The sequence below is a fragment of the Scleropages formosus genome, chromosome 5 (genome assembly GCF_900964775.1).
Source record: "Scleropages formosus chromosome 5, fSclFor1.1, whole genome shotgun sequence".
Lineage (NCBI taxonomy): Eukaryota > Metazoa > Chordata > Actinopteri > Osteoglossiformes > Osteoglossidae > Scleropages > Scleropages formosus.
Genome location: NC_041810.1, coordinates 20,607,066 through 20,624,956, shown reverse-complemented (window position 1 = coordinate 20,624,956; position 17,891 = coordinate 20,607,066). Strand labels below are relative to the sequence as shown.

The 17,891-nt window shown below is 43.1% G+C and overlaps 1 protein-coding gene across 5 annotated transcripts in view; it reads left to right on the top strand.

Moving 5' to 3' along the window:
* The first annotated feature begins 1,148 nt into the window (after positions 1-1,148).
* The window catches only part of LOC108921141 (voltage-dependent calcium channel subunit alpha-2/delta-1-like), a 121,995-nt gene continuing 105,252 nt past the window's right edge, over positions 1,149-17,891 (top strand). For 3 of the 5 annotated variants that reach the window (XM_029251779.1, XM_029251778.1, XM_029251781.1), the window contains exon 1: positions 1,150-1,572. In XM_029251779.1, the coding sequence (XP_029107612.1) occupies positions 1,484-1,572 (89 nt within the window). In that variant the 5' untranslated portion in view covers positions 1,150-1,483. Of the gene's footprint in view, positions 1,573-17,891 lie in introns of all 5 variants that reach the window. The other 2 variants (XR_003797671.1, XM_029251780.1) reach the window with 1 other exon arrangement.

Sequence of the window (17,891 nt, the reverse complement as noted above, 5' to 3'; positions counted from 1 at the left end):
AGTCTGTCTACTGGGCTTACATAGTCTCACTCTCCCTTATCTGCTTGTGCTCACAAAACAGACCATCCATGGGTCTCCTAAACAAAAGATGCTTGGTGTTCCAGAAACTTCCACGGCATACAAGGAAAAGGGAGGGCACTAAGGAAGAAGGAAATGGCATACAATTAACAACTGCGTACAAGGGAAGGCATACAATTAACACACTGTAAAATGGAGTAAAAATCATATGAATAGATGAATTCCATATGGTGAAGAAAAAATTAAAATGTAGTTAAAGAATGAAAGTAATTCATAATGATATAATAACAAGTAAATAATAATGAAATTACGGAATATGTGCAGTCCTACAGTTATAACTCTGAAATGCCCTCTACGGCAGCTGTGTGCTTTTTTGGGCAGCAGGAAGTGTTGTTTTTAGAGCCATTCCCTTTAAGATCTCACATTCAGCCCCATCCAGCAATGATACCCTGAGTGAAGGTACTCACCCTACTCTGGAGTATTCATGGGTAAATCATCGTAAGGTTCATTGTGCAGCACTGTAAGCCACCTTGGACAAGAGAGTCCGCTAAATAACGAAAGAAGGAGCATGAGCCAAATGAGAGCCACAACATGAACTTATTCCTGGTACCTCAGCTGAAGTGATTCTCTCTGGGAGATGGGGTGTATACCAGGGTAAATCAGAAGTGGATCAGTGGAAGTAAAGATGTGGTCAGGTGGAAATGACTCCGGATACTTTCTGACTTGACTTGTTCTCCAGGCAGCTGGAAATGCAGGACCTCAGCTGAGCAGCAATGTTCAGTGGCTTGAACGTGAGAAATAAATGAAGTGCTTAGAGCTGAGGTGTGGAAGTGTGCAGGTCCTGGGTTCAAAACCTTCTCCATCTACAGCACTCCTGATCAAAGCTCAGGTCTTCAACTGTTCTAGTAACAATAGCCTGCTCTTTAGAGGGAAGGAAGGAAGGAGTGAGAGAAATGATCGAGTCCTGCTGTCCCTAATGTGTGAAGCCCTAAAGACAGGAGCACGGTGTGCAGTATGTGTAGCGGGGCCGATCGCTTTCTTCCTTGTAAGGCAAGCCTCTCCCGGCGCGGATCGGGTGGAGGTGGGGGGCGTGGTGGGGGGGGGGGGGGTGGATGCGCTCGCGGGAGCGGGCCCCACGCGCTCTTTAAACGGACTCTCTCTTCTGCAAGCGGACGGCCGCGAGAACACAGATCGCCGCAGATCCGCCGGCAGTGCAGCATCAGCGCACCGCACCGCAGCGGACCGAACCGAACCGAAGCGAAGTGAACTGAAGCGGAGAGCGAAGAGCGCAGAAAAGGCGCCCAGTGCGAGAGGATCATCGCGGAGCAACAGCGGCGCAGGGATCATGGCTGTGGAGCGCTGCGCCTAGCGAGGGTACCAGTCGTCCGGTCAAGTCTCTTCTCAATAGTCGCTCTCTCTGCTCTCGGACTCTCGCTTGGACCCGGGTTCGCGGCGATCGCGCGCGATGGACGCGCGCAGGATACCTGTGGCTGTGCTCGCGCTCGTGTGCGCGCTGAGCGCGCTCTCCGCGGCGCAGTTCCCCACGCAGCTGCTGTGAGTACGGAGGGGGAGGAGGGGTGGGGGGGTGTCCGCGGGCGGCCGCGCGTGCTGTCGCTCTCTGTCACCAGCGTGCGCGTGAACAGAGGGCAGCGATTGCCCACTTATTTGGCCCCAGTGGCACGCGCTCGTGACTGAACTTCGTTTCGTTCTCGAGCGGCTCTTCGGCCGGACACCACGTCCTTATTTTGGGCACCAGAACAGAAGCATCTTAAAAATCGTCGTGATCTGAAACAGAAAACGTAACATAAATCACTCTGTTGTAACCCTGTCTTTTTTTACATAAAAAAAGAACATTTTCCACAGTTTTTGTGTAAAATGTTAAATCTTTGGAATTTACTAGAGGACACAACTTTTAGGGCCTTTCTTGTTTAAGAGTGCAAAAAAGTTATTTTTTTGCATGAAAATCTGGCAAGCTGTCCAAAAATTCCCAATACACATATGAAATATGTAAATTCGTTATGAAGAGATCATGCAGAGAGTTCGCATTGAATATTAAAGAAAAAGCTGTGAAAGAAATGGACAGAAATGTATCTTGTGAAGCAAAACGGCCCCTTTGAACGCCACTTTCCTCACAGGGCACTAATATCATATCTATGTGATAACATATTTCGAGAGGACTGAGATTCGGAGCAGCTTTATGTTGGAAAACTGCAATGAGTCAGTTTTTCAGTAGTTGCAGAAATTGTTTATGCAAAACACTAATGAAACTTTTGGACTAGGATTCATGCGGTCTATTACTACTGGTGATAGAATTCATAGACGAGCTCTATCTATCTATCTATCTATCTATCTAACCTGAATTTTGCCCTTCCAATAATGTATCTTGTAATTTCTCTGTTCATTTTGTGAAATAAATATTCAGTTGAACTTACTTCATTCATATAGGCAAATCTAAAGTACATCATATTTCATGCTTTCTGTCCTTTCACATTTAAGACAAATTTAAAAGCAAAAATTATTGCATTATTTATTACAATGTGTTATTTATTTGCTTTTACATAAACAGTTCCTGTTAAGTGGAATTCTCTGACTTCTGGTCAGGGGAGTCATGTTCCTAAATTAGCACACCACTTGATGCTACAGCCATAAGCAGCTCTCACTACAACCGCCCCACTCCTGCCTCCAGTGATGGAAGTTTAAAAAAAAAGAGACATACTGCGTAAAGGTGAATTTCAGTGGAATTAAAAATTTTGTGAAGTTTTCTGTTGAGATAATATGGACTCTCACTTTAGTTATTATGCAAAATTGTTCATATTGTACAGGACATGATGTTATGCCATTAACCAGCGATAACAAATGGATCCATAAAACACTGCTGGCTACCACAACAGACCAGTATAAAAAGTTTAATTTCTAAAATTGTTTTATCTGGTTGTTTACAAGCAGACAGCCTTAATAGCCTGGTCTCTCAGAGTTGCTCTTGAACAGAACGTGGAACGAAAGAAACGCGTTTGCTTAAATCAAAGTGCTATACATCTCCAGGTTGCTGAACAAAGTGTGGTTTTTGTTATAAATCAGCTTTGACAGGCGCATCTGAGTCATTGCTTTTTGCTCATTAGGTGTGTATGTATGTATGTGTGTGTACTTCAAACTAGGGTTCCCGTGCCTTCCTGTCACATCAGCATTCTTTTTTTATGGAGCACTGCTGGAACTCTACTTTATAATTGTTGGCTTAACAGATGACCCTTCCTTCACGTGCATTTTGTCTTCATTATCAACCTTGGCATTTTGAACCATTTTTGAGGTAGGGAAGTGGCTGTGAACGTGAACATTCTACCTGAAGCTCATGTGGAGGAGAACCCAGGAAGGACCTTGCTGTTGAGCCCCCCAGAGAGGTCTTTCCCTGCATGATTCCAGTAAACTTTAAAACCTTATAAATAACAAGATTTAAGTAGCGTTTTATAATTTCTGCTTTATTATGACATTTTTGCTTTATGTTATTATTACCCAAGCAACATTAATAATAATAATGGTAATAATGTCAGGCTAAGTAAATGTCACACCTCATGTCTTGATGCCTGGCGAAACTGCTTTTCATTTTTTTTCTTTAACCATTGGTAGATCGCAGAAACCCTTTTTTTTCCTAAAGCTGTTTATTAACGTGTGGGGGTGCGGTGGCGCAGCAGGTTGGACCACAGTCCTGCTCTCCCGTGGGTCTGGGGTTCGAGTCCTGCTTGGGGTACCTTGCAACGGACTGGCGTCCCGTCCTGGGTGTGTCCCCTCCCCCTCCGGCCTTACGCCGTGTGTTGCCGGGTAGGCTCCGGTTCCCCGCAACCCTGTAGGGGACAAGCGGTTCTGAAAGTGTGTGTGTTTATTAACGTATCAAAGTACAGTAAATGAGAATAACTGACACACACAACATCTGCCACCGCGCCCCCCTTGTGAGTATAATTGCATACACTATTTACCAAAGTCTACTATACTTTTAAAGAGCCTTCCTTCATTTTTTTTTTGAAGGATTGAACCAGAGTTGTCTCACAATGATATAGATCAGAAGGAAGTACAACATTGACCTTAACAACATTTGTTAAACTAGATAGCAATTTTTGCCACAGATTTGTGTATAAACATCATTTCCCCTTATGTTGCAATTCATAATTCCCATGAAACAGAAAGACGACTCTTAACCAGTCCATTACAAACTTCCCCAGCAATGAGTTTTCCCATTTAGCTCCAATGAGCATGTGCAAGGCGATATTTAATGCCCCCTAAAACCTTACTTTGCTCTTTTTGAAAGGCCTACAGGTGAACAATGCTGTTTGCTAAGTAAGAGGGGGAACTGAGTGTTTCTGTGTGTTGAGTGTTTGTGTGTACCTGAATCTACTGAGTTGAGTTTCTTGTATGACTCTCAAGTGTATTTGTCAGCTTTCTACGATGCCGTGGAGGCTGTCAGTGAACTTCTAAGGGTGGAAACTGGCGCTGCTCAACATGAGCCCTCTTGTTATTTTGGTTTCTGCTGTGCATAAGTGTCCCTGCTTCATAGGGCAGGAAAAGGGCCAAAGTATGAAAATACTGAGACATGGATGGCTGCATTTCACTCTGTTTCATTGTTCGTTTTTTTTTTATTTTTTTTACGGTATCTATAAAAAGTGTTCACTCTCCCCTTTTTTTTTTTTTTTTACATGTTATTGTTTTACAGCAAGGGGGCATGGTGGTGCAGCGGGTTTGGCTGGGGCCTGCTCTCTGGTGAGTTTGGGGTTTGAGTCCTGCCTGGGATGCCTTGTGACGGACTGGCATCCCGTCCTGGGTGTGTCCCCTCCCCCTCCAGCCTTGCGCCCTGTGTTGCCGGGTTAGGCTCCAGCTCGCCGCAACCCTTGTTGGAACAAGTGGCTTCAACCAGTGTGTGTGTGTGTGTGTGTGTGTGTGTGTGTGTGTGTTTTACAGCATTGTATCACTGTGGATTTCATTTTAGTTTTTTTGGCACTGATCAACAGAAAAATAGTCTTTAACATCAAAGTGAAATCGCATTTCTACAGATAAATTCTGAATTTGTTACATGTAAAATGTGCACAGATAACTGAGTGCAGAAGTATTCACCCTCTGTGTTGTGACACCTTGAGTTGAGTGGAGATACCTGTGTCAATTAAAAGAGGAAGAAGTGTGAGGATGCTATTTATAGGCACTGTGTGTTTTCAAAGTTATTTCAATTCCATTGTGCTGCACGTACGTTTTTTTATACTCATCAGGATGCGACGCATTTTTGACTTTGGTTTGAATCTGTAAATCGTAATCTGGTTTGTAAGTGAAAATTTTTGGCAGTTCTGCACCTGTCATTCCCGTCTACCACATCCTTCTGCCCGCTGGGGTGCTTTGATGGAGGTGTGTGTACGATGGTGTGGAATACTCCCCTGCCAAGCTGGGAGCCGGCTGATTTTACACACTGCAGCTTACCAGTTGCTGTGTTACAAGCTGGGAACAGCCCAGCTCTTACTGCCGCTGTCTGACTACCCAAACGTCCACTAAAAGGCTGGGATTTACTACCAGCCCAGAAACACCAGTGAGCTTAAGCCCCGCTCACTACGCAGACCAGTGTGTGTGTGTCACTCTTAACTAGGGATGCAACTCAGACTCTTGATCTGGCCGGCTGTCTGCCTGGGGTAATTCAATAATTCCCATTGAATTTTCCTCTCAAAACAAGGTTGCCGTGCCCACTCTCCTGTTACTATTAGCAGGATCTCACTTCTGCAGTCCTGCCCTTACATTTGTGGTCAGATAAATACCCCCTATTTTAAAGCACAACAAATGAAAACAAATGTGATGTGCACCATTGTAAAACATTTATTCAAAGGTTTAGTCACGCTCACCTCGCCCGCACCTGAATCTCATCAAGGCAGCTCGGGATAAAAGGATAAGGATTCCACGCTTGCTTGCGGAACCTCAGTTGAGCAACCGCTACTCCCGTGCATCCAACGATTCCTGTCCTTCTCAAAGTTCCTGATTTCCTGGCTACCAACCTTCACTTTGTGTCATTGTTTACGTCCCTTGTTTGCGCCAAGAAACCCTGAGTGCTCATCGCCCGACCTTCGCCTGTCCCCGACTACAGTTCTTTGTCTCGCTCCCTGGCTTTGATTGTTAATAAACGGAACCAGTGTTTGGGTCCTACTCACCTTTGCCCTGCCTTCCATTGTCCCAGCATGACAGGTTTCATCTCAGTGATAAAGAAAAGTTCATTTTAATTTAGTTACATATCTATCCTAAATGACTCACAGTGATTTATCAGTTTCTACAGCTGGGTAACTTTTCCCAGAGGAGTTTAAAGTACTTTGCTTAAAGGTACTGCTGTGGTAAGTGGGATTTGAACCTACAGCCTTGAGCCCTAAAGGCAGCAGCTCTAACGGCTCTGCTACAAGCTGAACCCTAGGGGGGTTTTGTACAGTTTTCTTCAGTCTGTGCAGCATCCCACTGAGTTTCCTTGGTTGTGCAGCTGGCGCTCACAGCAACGCTTAACAAACTGGGTGGAGGCTGGCGACTGATGTTTAGAATTCGGAGGGACCATGAGAGTGGGCCAAGGGTTTGACCCTTGTCAAAGCACGTTCTCTCAGGAGTCAGCAGGCAAGCCCATTTTCAGCAGCATCTCTGATGGGGACAAAAACAAGTTGGATGCAGGCAAAACTGTTAAGCAAGTTCTTTAGCTGGGATTCATCTTTTGTTCCGCTGAGCTCTGTTCACTTGCTGTCTGAAGTGGAAACACACAGAAGGGCGACTTTATTCTCATCAGTTAGCAAGAGAAGGTTTTCAAGTCTGGATGGAATGGGCTGCAGTACATTCTGTAATGCACCCTTTTCTGTTCCCCGTGTGTGTGTGTGGTGTTGCATTGTCATTTATTCTTAATGCGTAATTCAAAGACAGTCATTTATGCCAGCCAAATTTATGAGCCTTTGGAATTGTGCTGTGATTCCCAGAAAGAGTCACACTTGAAGATAAACTCATTCTTGTCACGAGAATTTCAATTTACGAGGAGTTTCGTAAACAGAGCGTCTCTATTTTCTGTTATGAGGTATTTCTATGAGGCATTTTTTTCTATGAGGACTCATTTGGGTTTTGTGTCACTCGAGACCAGAAGCACCGTGCAGTCTTGTGTGTGGCTAAAATTGGGCTTGTGCTGCTTTAAGTTCTCAATCTCCATTCACCTTAGTTTGCTTGTGTCACTTACTATAGTATCAGAAAGGAGGCCCCAATGAGTGCTCGTGGCCCTGTTTAGACTATCCGAACTGTCGGCTTCTTCGCTCATTTGCACAGTTTTCACTGATTTCTTTTGTCATCGCTTTTTAAAAATATTTTTGTAAAATTGGCACACTGAAAATAGAATACACACACACACTTTCTGAACCGCTTGTCCCATACAGGGTCACGGGGAACCAGAGCCTAACCTGGCAACTCAGGGCATAAGGCTGGAGGGGGAGGGAACACACCCAGAATGGGACGCCAGTCCGTCGCAAGGCACCCCAAGCGGGACTCGAGCCCCAGACCCACCAGAGAGCAGGACCCGGTCCAACCCACTGCGCCACTGCACCCCCCTAGAAAATAGAATATTGTATGTATATTGTCATGACCCACAGGGACAATACCCCTACAGGCCAGAGGAGGTGCCACTCAGTGCCACCAGCCCAGACCCATGCACCTGTCCACAATCTGATTAGTAGGGTATAAAAGGAGCAGGAGGCCATGGATGAATGGTGGATTTTTAAATAAGCATTTCCATTGTGCTCTCTTGGTGACAATTAGTTACCTGTTTCCTCAGTTTGTTCCGTAGGTGTTTATGTTCCAGTCCCGAGTGCCCGTCCCTTCCATCCTGCCTCTTGTTCTCCGGTCCCGTGTTCCAGTCCGGTATTTCGTCACGCCTCCGTGTTCAAGTCCTTCTCAAAGTTTCGCGTTTCGCTTTTCGCCTCCGTGCGAATAAACTGTGTGTCTGGTTGTCTCGCGTTCACTTCATCGTTTGCGCTGTGCGCTTATAAATACACTCTGAACGTGGGGTCACTTTACTTTGCGTCCGTGTTTGGACGTTACAGCAACGTGCGTCCGTGTTGTACTGTCACTTTCGAACGCTACGTATATTTTTGAGTTTTTAAGTTAACTTTTGGGGCTCGGGAATGCATCCCTTGAGCGAATGGTAGTTTATATTTTTGAGAATTCACCTTATGACTCGTTCGTCAGGAGCGAATTGCCTTATTGGGTGGGTGGGTGGGGTAGTAATGCCTTTAAACTGCATGAACTATATATGTGGAGCTGAATTAGGCGGGTTGGAATCCAAGCGCTCAGCGCTGGGTGAGAATCCAGAATAGAACTACAGGGTTGTGCAGTATTTAAACGCATTATAACTCATGCCTCGGGCTGTGTCTGTGGAGGTCGTGTCATTTTGGGAACGTAAGTGTGAGGGTTTCGTGTGAGACAGGACTGTGAAGCCCCCAAAAACAGGTGTATGGGGAGCGCTATATTTAGGTCTCACCCCCCCAACCATGGTTACGCCAGTGCCATTTTAGCAACTCCTCTAACACAGAAATCCTTCCTCCCCTCCCTTTGTGGATGTTTTCTGGGTTCACTTCGTTACATGTCTGCCTGTTGCTTTTGTGTTACTGTACTGTAGCTCTGAAATCTAATACACTTAATTATTTAAAAAAAAAATAAATAGAAAATATTCAGCTGGGGGATGCGGTAGTGCAGTGGGTTTGACCGGGTCCTGCTCTCTGGTGGGTCTGGGGTTCGAGTCCCACTTGCGGTGCCTTGCGATGGACTGGCGGCCTGTCCTGGGTGTGTCCCCTCCCCCCTCCAGCCTTAGGCCCTGAGTTGCCGGGTTAGGTTCTGGTTTGCCTGACCCCGCTCGGGACAGACGGTTTCAGTCAGTTTGTGTTATCAGCTGCAAACACTTTTTTTTTTTTTTTTTTTTTTTTTAAACTCTTCCTTCTGTGATTTATTGCACCTAACCATTATTTTATTAACTTTAAAAAAGATTTCTCATTCGAGATTCCATTTTTTGGATGGGTGGGGAGAGCGCTCATTATAGATCTTAGATTGTATTGGTATATCTCTTGCTCTCGCTGCCTCGTTTGCATTTTTTTCCTTCCCTTTTTAACATTATGATGTCAAAGCAGTGATGTTTGGGCTTCTGCTTAATTCATCCAAGGCTCCACTACAAATTTTTGGTGGTGACTGCTAACCTATTTATAAAATGGTGCCTTGAAGGTCAGAGCAATATCTAGAATCACCTCACAAGCCTTTTTTGGAAACGTTGTTAGTTACTTTGAAGACAGCACCGGCACTCGGATTTTGGTGCACATCGGCAAGAATCCATCCGCTCTTGTCTCTAAATTAACGAAGGTGTGCATATATACAGTATACATTTATGTACTATGTTTGTGTGTGTCACTAAAATTTATTTTTAAAGATACAGATGCATTCAGATTGCAAGGAAAGGAAATTTTAATTCTGAAGCTTTTAGTGTAATGAGTTATAACATAACATGAAAATGAGATATGCACAGAACACAAACACTTTACCGACTGAAAATGAACTTATTTTATTGAAATTATTTGTTTTAAAGCAGCTTGTTAGATTTTTTTTTCCAATCAATCATAATACAGTAGCTTCTTTGTTTTCCTGTCAGATTCAGAGGCTTGAACTGCTGTGAGTCCTTACATTATTTACGTTAAGTTGTCTTAGTGGAGAGAGAGAGAGAACATGGGATGTAAAAAGCTGCACGGCCGCAAATGGATGCTATAGAGCACACATTCCGCATCACAATGTTAATGATATAATGCTCTGGAGCTCAAATGTACTTTATGTGCATTAGTCTTGTTTAAAGCATCTTCACAGGCTTTATAAAGAATTATCTCTTCTTCAGAAATGGCCCTGATCGAATCCATTTAATGCACCGGAGAGCCACTACGCCGTGATGCGTGTGTGCAGCTCAGTCATTCTCCCCACCAAAAATGGTCCATGTTTTTATAGAAAGAATGCATATGCTACCATTTTGACAGGTTGGCCTTGTCTGGGGTTAAGGGTGGATCCAGGAAAGTGTGTCTAGTTGTGGCACGAGAGCGGGACTTATTTTGACACTGAACACCGAATCCTGGTCGCATTTTGTGAGACTGAGAGAAAGATTTCAGTGGATACACTGAAATGTCATTGGAGATACTGTATTAGTCCAGTGAAGATCCTGTCTATTCACAAGGGGAGGAAGAGAAAAAAAATTTGACAGCTCAATCCAGGCGGCCTGCCATTTTTGACACCATCTTTCATTCTGTTTGAAGGCATCTCACAAACCCTGTGCCCATTTTAATCGAGACTTTATTTTTGCAACGCTGCTCCTGAAATGGCTGTGACGCACACCAGCGTCGAAGACAAAATATGCCAATAATCTGGTAAAACATCAATGCCCGGCTGCGCTGAAGGGGTCGGGGAGATGATTTCCACACCTTCCAGCTGTGTCCTGAACAATTGTACATTTTAATTTAACAAGTAACTTTTACTGTGTTGCTTTTAACATGGCGCTTAATTTTTAATCATTGTGTTCCTTGGGGAAAACTTGATATTAACAAAAGAGAAACTTGTTTTATTTACTGTTGCCCAGCAATTGTGCAGAGGAGTTAGCTGTGCTGTAACGCTGTGTCTCTCTGGGGTCACGCTGCACCTTTTCAACAATTATGGTGACTCTCAGAGAGTCAGGAAATCCAAAGAGAGGAAGGAAAGAAAGGCTGTGGGCTTTACTAACCCTAATACGTCAAATACAGTGCCGGTGATGCAGCACTGACATTGCTTATGGTCAAGTTATAATTTCCCTTCGCTTAATCTAGGTTTCATTAAAACAATTTTCCCCCACATGGCCCCTGGAAGCTCACTCCCAAAGAAGTTACGTATTTGATAATGTGGGACAAATTTTTCCGTCCCTCAAAGATTTTGTGTATCAGATGCCAGTTACACTGTTTTACATTTATTCACTTAGCAGATGCTTTTCTCCGAAGCGACTTCCAATGAACTCTATGTAGTGGTATCAACCCACACACCTTATTCACCGAGGTGACTTACACTGCTATATACACTACTTACAATGGGTCACTCATCCATACATCAGTGAAACACACTCTCTCTGTCCTCACATACTATGGGTGAACCTGAACAGCATGTCTTTGGACTGTGGGAGGAAACCCACGCAGACACGGGGAGAACATGCAAACTCCACACAGACTGAATAGGGATTGAACCCACGTTCTCTCGCACCACTCAGGCGCTGTGAGACAGCAGCGCTGCTTGCTGTGCCACCGTGCTGCCATTTTCATTGAAAAAATGCCAAGATGTAAATGCGCAACGGTGTATTTTCTCAGCTGTCCACTCAGTCGTCTTGAGCCCGGGGCAGGTACCTGAAATGGTCCTGTTACAAAACTAAAAGGGAATGGAAAGAACTGGCACTTGGGTGTGAGCACCAATGTTAGCGTTGAAAGTTAATAGAACTTTGTTACAAGTGAAATCATACTGTCGCTTCATAGGAATGGCTTCAGTGCTGCTGCAGATCTCGTTCAAAAACACACAAAAAAGAAGTCCAAGAGATGTTACTTGCATCGTGACAGCTATGTATTGGATTCAAAGGTAACGGTGAACGTAGCTGAGCATCCGTTTCAGCTCTCGCACCAGAGGTGTGTTCGTCACTGACGGCTGTGATGATCCCGTCACCTGGCAGCAGCAGGAATCATTTCCACCCCCGTGTCAGGATATGTTTGACGCTACGATCAGGGAAATGAGGGAAAGACAGTTTACCCATTGATTATTGCTCATTGCGTTTGTGAGCCTCATTATTTGGGGAAGCTCTGTACAGTAACAGAACTCACATCCTCTGTGACTTAATTAAACGCACAGCTGCAGCTCCCCGTCGTTGCTTTTCTTCAATTATGTCGCAGTGTAATTGCATTTGTGCAGCAGTAATTGATGAAGCGCATTACTTTTCTAGGAAAGTTACACAAACTCAAATTGAGTTTTTTTTTTTGTAATATGCACATTAATTTTTTTTTTCTTCTTGCTCTGCATTTAAAATAACTCATGGTCTCATGACGTTATTTATTCCTTCATCGTTTTGGTGATGCTTTTCTTTATAGAAGCTGACAGTGATTTACCTGTTTATACAAGCTATAAATAAGTGTGTGTATAAAATATCCTGTACTGCTTGACCGTATCCAAAGCCCTTGTGTCCCTTAGTTTTACCATAAAATTGTTATTTAGTGAGAATTTGTGTGTCTCATATGGCACAATGTGTGTAATGACCAGTTCCATGTGTATAGTAGAAACACACAAATAGTGCAGGTGTAAAAATAAGTGCTGCACAAGTTGAACTGGTTACACCAAGTAGGTAAGTAGAATCAGGGGTGTAACTCATAGTCATTTAGTAATTTTATACATTTATTTTAATGTTTTATTCAAGAATAGTGACCATCCCTATAGGGTTCACATATTTTCAAGCAGTCTATGTGTTGTGGAGCAGTTCAGATTAGGACCTGTGCTTTACAGTCTCTCAGTAGGTGGTGGGATACAAACCTGTCCATTTAGTACAAGGTGGCAGCTTTAAGCACAATGGAACCCCATATGATGAAAATGCTTTTTTCGACCAGTTCAAGGCAACCAAAGAAATGACATCTTTCAGTGCATTATGGGTGAACTATTTCTGTCGAGCTGCTCGGTTTTTGTTTTTTTTCGCTCATATTCGCCCATTTCAGAGGTCAGTGTTGCTTTCGTCTCTGTCGATAGAGCAGTGAGTAGGTTGGTGCTCTGTACAAAGCGCCCTACTGCAAACAGAGGAAACACTCAAACAAGCCATGATAAAACTAATGTGGTTTTCTTAAAAAAAAAAAAAAGCAAATTTCAGGAAACGCACATTTCACAATTTTAACTAATTTAAATGGAGTGCAAAATTGTGCCTTCATTTTCTGCCAGACAGGTCACTTGTCAATATTGCAGACAAAATGGATCTCTGTTTTCCTTTTTCTCATTGATTTTATGGGTTAAAGTTCAACCTTGCTGTGAGTTGACAACTTAGTTGGGTCAAGTCATCACTTTGGCAACTCATTCAATGTCTGCAATATGTAATGAGTCTTCTAGTACTTTTCAACTTAAAAAATTTTTTTTGAACTCCTTATTTGAAAGTTTTGTCCCTGTGTTGTTGCTGGGAACCAGTGGGGAACCATTACAATCTCAACAGTACTGGTTTGATTCCCCCTCCTGCTGTAGCACCCTTGGTTAAGGCACTCACTTCAAATTAATGCACAAAGTATACCATGCTCTATAAATGGGTAAATCATTGTAAAGTTGATTATCTAGTACTGTAGGTTACCTTGGACAAAGGAGTGAGCTAAATAAAGGTAAACAAATGAACAGAGTGAAAATGGCTAAATGGTCCACCGACACAGTGGATACTGGTACATTGCTGCTTTCCTGTTCATCTGCCAAAGAGCTGGGGGTCATTGTGTTTGAGTAGGCAGTGTTGCGTTTTTATCATTATGATTATTTGCTCTCCTCAGGAAGCCATCATGCAGTGGTCCCACATGTTTGCACAGTCGCTGGCTGCAGGTTTCAGGTTATTTTGCTGTGACTCCCTCAGTTGGGAAGGAATATTTGAATGTGTCCTCAAATCTATGCTCTCACGTGGTGGGATAATATATTATGTCATGACATTGTTCTTAGAAAGCACACCCATCTTTTGCAATATTTGTGGTTATCCATATCAAACAAGTTACTGTTAACTTTCTGTTGATGGAGTAGTAAAGGGGAAAGTGCTGTAACCTGAAGGCTGCAGGTTCAAGCCCCCCTTTTCCACTATTGCTGCAGCACCCTTAATCAAGGTACATACCCTGAATTGATGCAGTAAGAATGCGGTGTGCCATAAATGGGTCAAAACTGTAAGCTAAGCAAAGTCTTTTTAATTATTGATATTAATTTAAAAATATTGTGCTATTTTTTTATGTCAAACTGCAGACCATGTCTTTCAAGGCAAAAGAAAAGCATATTGGAATTTGACAACGGTTGTCGTCTTTTTTTAAATTCCTTCATAACTGGCCGTTTCTGAGCCGTGTTCAAGAACACGGAAAGCAAACTGGACCTATGTTAATTTGTTCGGTTTTAAAATACAAAGAACCTGAGTCAGCTGATGTACTGTAAATATTACTCATTACGACTCTCCTTTTCTATGGTGTTTATAGATGATGGCACCAGAATTTCCAAGGCAGCATCTATATTGCATGATGCCAGTTTGTGGAAAGTAAATATTTCAAGATCCTTCCTTCTTGCTGAAAATATAATAAGTGTTCTGGTCCCGGGACTCGGAATGCTACAGGCTTGCAGCTTGCAAAGGCTTAATTGCTAGCTCCGGGAAGCACTTGCTGTCCACTGGTTTTACGTGCGGTCCCTTAACCGCTTGCAGATGCCCCCCCGAAAGCCCTTTGCCACTTCCCCACTCTCTGTCGCCACCAGCTTAATTACAGTGGCTGCCAGGTTGGGCCTGTTAAATCGGCCTGGACAGATTGTATAATACTGCGGGGATGCTTTCGGCGCTGTGCAGCCTCCCACTAACAGCAGAACTCCGAGAAGCAGGTCCTGCTAGGACTGGTGCCTTAGTCGTGTTTTGCGCACAAAGCTTTCATAGACATTGTGGTTTTGTTGCCACAGACTGCAATTAAGCAGTTTAATGTCGATGCATCACAAGGTGGAGCTGTCAAGGCCCAGGTGGAGCTGTCACCATGACCTCTCCTGGTCCCGAGGAGCAGTGAACTCCAATTTAGGAGCGGTAAACCAGTGTAACCAGTGCTCTTGTCATGGGTTAGGCAGCAGTTTGTGCCATTGCCTTGCAGTTGAAAGACCCAGGTTCAAATTTGTATTTCTGCTGTGGTACCCCTGAGCAAAATTCTCACCCTGAATTACTCCAGTAAAATTACCCAACTCTATAAATGGGATATAGGGTGTTTAGTAATTATACGTTGCTTATAAGATGCTTAGTATAAAATCCTCATTTATTCATTTAACTGACACTTTTCTCCAGATCATCTTAAGAAAACATAAGGAGCTTAATATTTTTTTTTTTTTTTTGACCATTACAGAATCAAGGAGCAGTTATTTATCTTTTCTTCTAAAGAAGCTTAAGTTGTTAAACTACTTACATTTATTTACCCATTTGTACAACTGAGTCATTTTCACTGCAGCAATTCCGGGTTAGTACCTTGATCCAGGGTACTTCAGCGGGAGGTGGGACTTTAACAAGGGTCCTTTGAGGCCAAAGGCAGCAACTTTAACCACTACACCACCTGCTGAACCACAGCTGAATTGCCTTGGAAGAAGGTGTCATCTGAATTGAGACTATTAATCTAATATTATTTAATGGTAAGCCACTCTTGTATGTGGTCAATGCCAATGGTGCCCCTTCAGACAAAATAGGTGTGATGTTTGAGGCTTCCTGCCTTTCACATCACTGGCCTCACATGCCCTGCAGCACTATTATGTACTCATGTTATGTGACCTGCTGTCAAACACCGTCGAACAAGCTGGTGCCGATCTAAATATACGGAGCCTTAAATTAGAGCACACTTCAGCTCAGTGGAATTACACTGTTTTTTTTAAGTAAAACAGAAAGGATGCTATATTTTCTGCCGGATGGCTGTAAAATGGTTGTTTTTCAGTCTTTTTTTTTTTTTTTTTTTTTTTTTTTTTTTTTGAAATGACCAGACCTGTGAGGAGAAAAGGTTTACAAGATTTAGTGCTGTTCAGTACTATGGCAGTAGGTGGCATGGTATTTAAAGCTGCTCCCTTAGAACAAAAGTCCACAAGTTATCCTTATTGCTATTGCATTACCATTGTCATTGTTTTGTTTTGTGCAGTATTTGTATTGTCTCTGTCTTGTCCATAGTCTGTGGAGAAGCATTCAAGAAGAATTTCATGATACTTGTACCTATGACAAACTTGAAACTTGAAGTTTGGTTCCCACCTACTATTTTAGTACCCTTGAGTAAAGTACTTACTGAGCTCTGCTGCACAAATGTATTTACATGTATTCATTTAGCAGATGCTTTTCTCCAAAGCAACATACATCTCATAGGAAATACGATGTGTGCATTACATTAGCAGGAAGAGACATAGTTACAGATGTGATACTTAGGTGCAGTTTTTCTTTCCACCATATGAACCAATGTTCATCACACGAATAGTTGCATAAAACTCAGAATAGTGATGATTCCTGATCACCTTCCCACTAATTTTTTTTTTTTTTTGGTGATACATAAACATTTACGTACATTACACGAGTAGCTGTGTGAAGGTTTATCCGGGTATGACCTTAAAGCTATAGTGCATGAACATTTACACCTTACACAAACTTAAGAGATCATGAGTGAAGTGAATCTGGCAAAGGTGAGTTTTAAGACCCTTTTTAAATGTTGCCAGAGATTCAGTAGTTCTGAGTGAGAGGGGGAGGTTGTTTCACCACAGGAGTCAGAACCAAGAACCTCCGTGCTTTACCTTTTGTGTGTGGGACCACCAAGCAAGCAGATGTGGAAGAGTGTAGCGGTCTGGTTGTGGTGTAGCAGTATGTGAATGTATTTTTTTTGAAAAAAGTCTTTGTTTTGCTGTTGCTGTGACATTTAGTGTTTCATATAAACAAGATGAAGCGGCAGGGTTCCATACATTTTATTCTGCCAGGCCATGTGTACACTGGTTTTCATACTAAGCCAGTCCCCTGGACTCATTTGGTCAAATTGCACTAGGTATTTATGTTGATGGGCTATATAATAAAGAATTAAATTTAAACATTTTAGTTCTTATAAATTATAGGAAATAGCTTTTTTAAACAATGTAGTGTTTTAAATGTAACAGTGTAGGAAAAAGTTTAGAGCAAATGGATCAGCAGAGAAGTGGGTCCAAAAGAGATGTTTTGAAACTCTTCTTCAGAAGGACTCAGTAGTTCTGAGGGGTGGGGGGGTTCATTCCACCACATTGGAGCCAGAACTGAGAACTTTCAGGCCATGTACCTTTTAGTTAAGTGATCATGTGCCAGAGTAATAACACTAATAAAATAACTGAGGGAGGAGGTATGGCCTTGTCAGTAGCTGGTCTCACTCATATTATTAATCATTCCTAGTTTAGAAAGTTCTGCAAAGTGATTGCCCTTGGTGGGTAATACTACTTGTACACGGAGACTCCAAAACAATATTTATAGGTCCTTTGGAATAATTCTTGTCCCCCCCCCCCCCCCCCGCAATATGGGGGAGCACCAGTGGATTTCCAGATGAAGAAAGCAGTCAGTTGGCTTTCTTCTTATTAACATTTTTAATGAGCACTTTCAGAAATTGCTTCCTGCTCCCTCATACTCCGCGTGCATCAAGCTCTTTTTCACCACTGTAATTTCCTTGAGAGAGTCGCTTAACATAATAACCAAGGCCGGATTGAGTATTCTCTTTTTCTCAGTTTGATGTTGGGTGACAATACTTGAAGTGGTGGGGTTGGGGGGTGTTGCCGAGGGCAGCGTACGTCACAGCTCATATTGTGTATTGAGACCTTTGAAGTTAGTACATAGAGCTAATATAGAGCAAAATTTGGGTCTTTTACAGTTAGCGATTCTATTTAGGTTGCCATGACGTCCTTTCTAATCGACTGCACGCTGAGAACAACCACAGCCTTTCCCAGCTTGTGGACTATGTCCATCAGTCCCTGCTGGATTCCAGCGTATACCCTCAGGCGGATTCGGGGTGACGGGAATGTGTAGAGGCCCCCCTCTGAGAGGCCAGCGTACCTCGTCAAGCCCTGCTCTCCCTGAGGGGGGCTGTGAGCTCATATCATGCTGTGTCTCAACT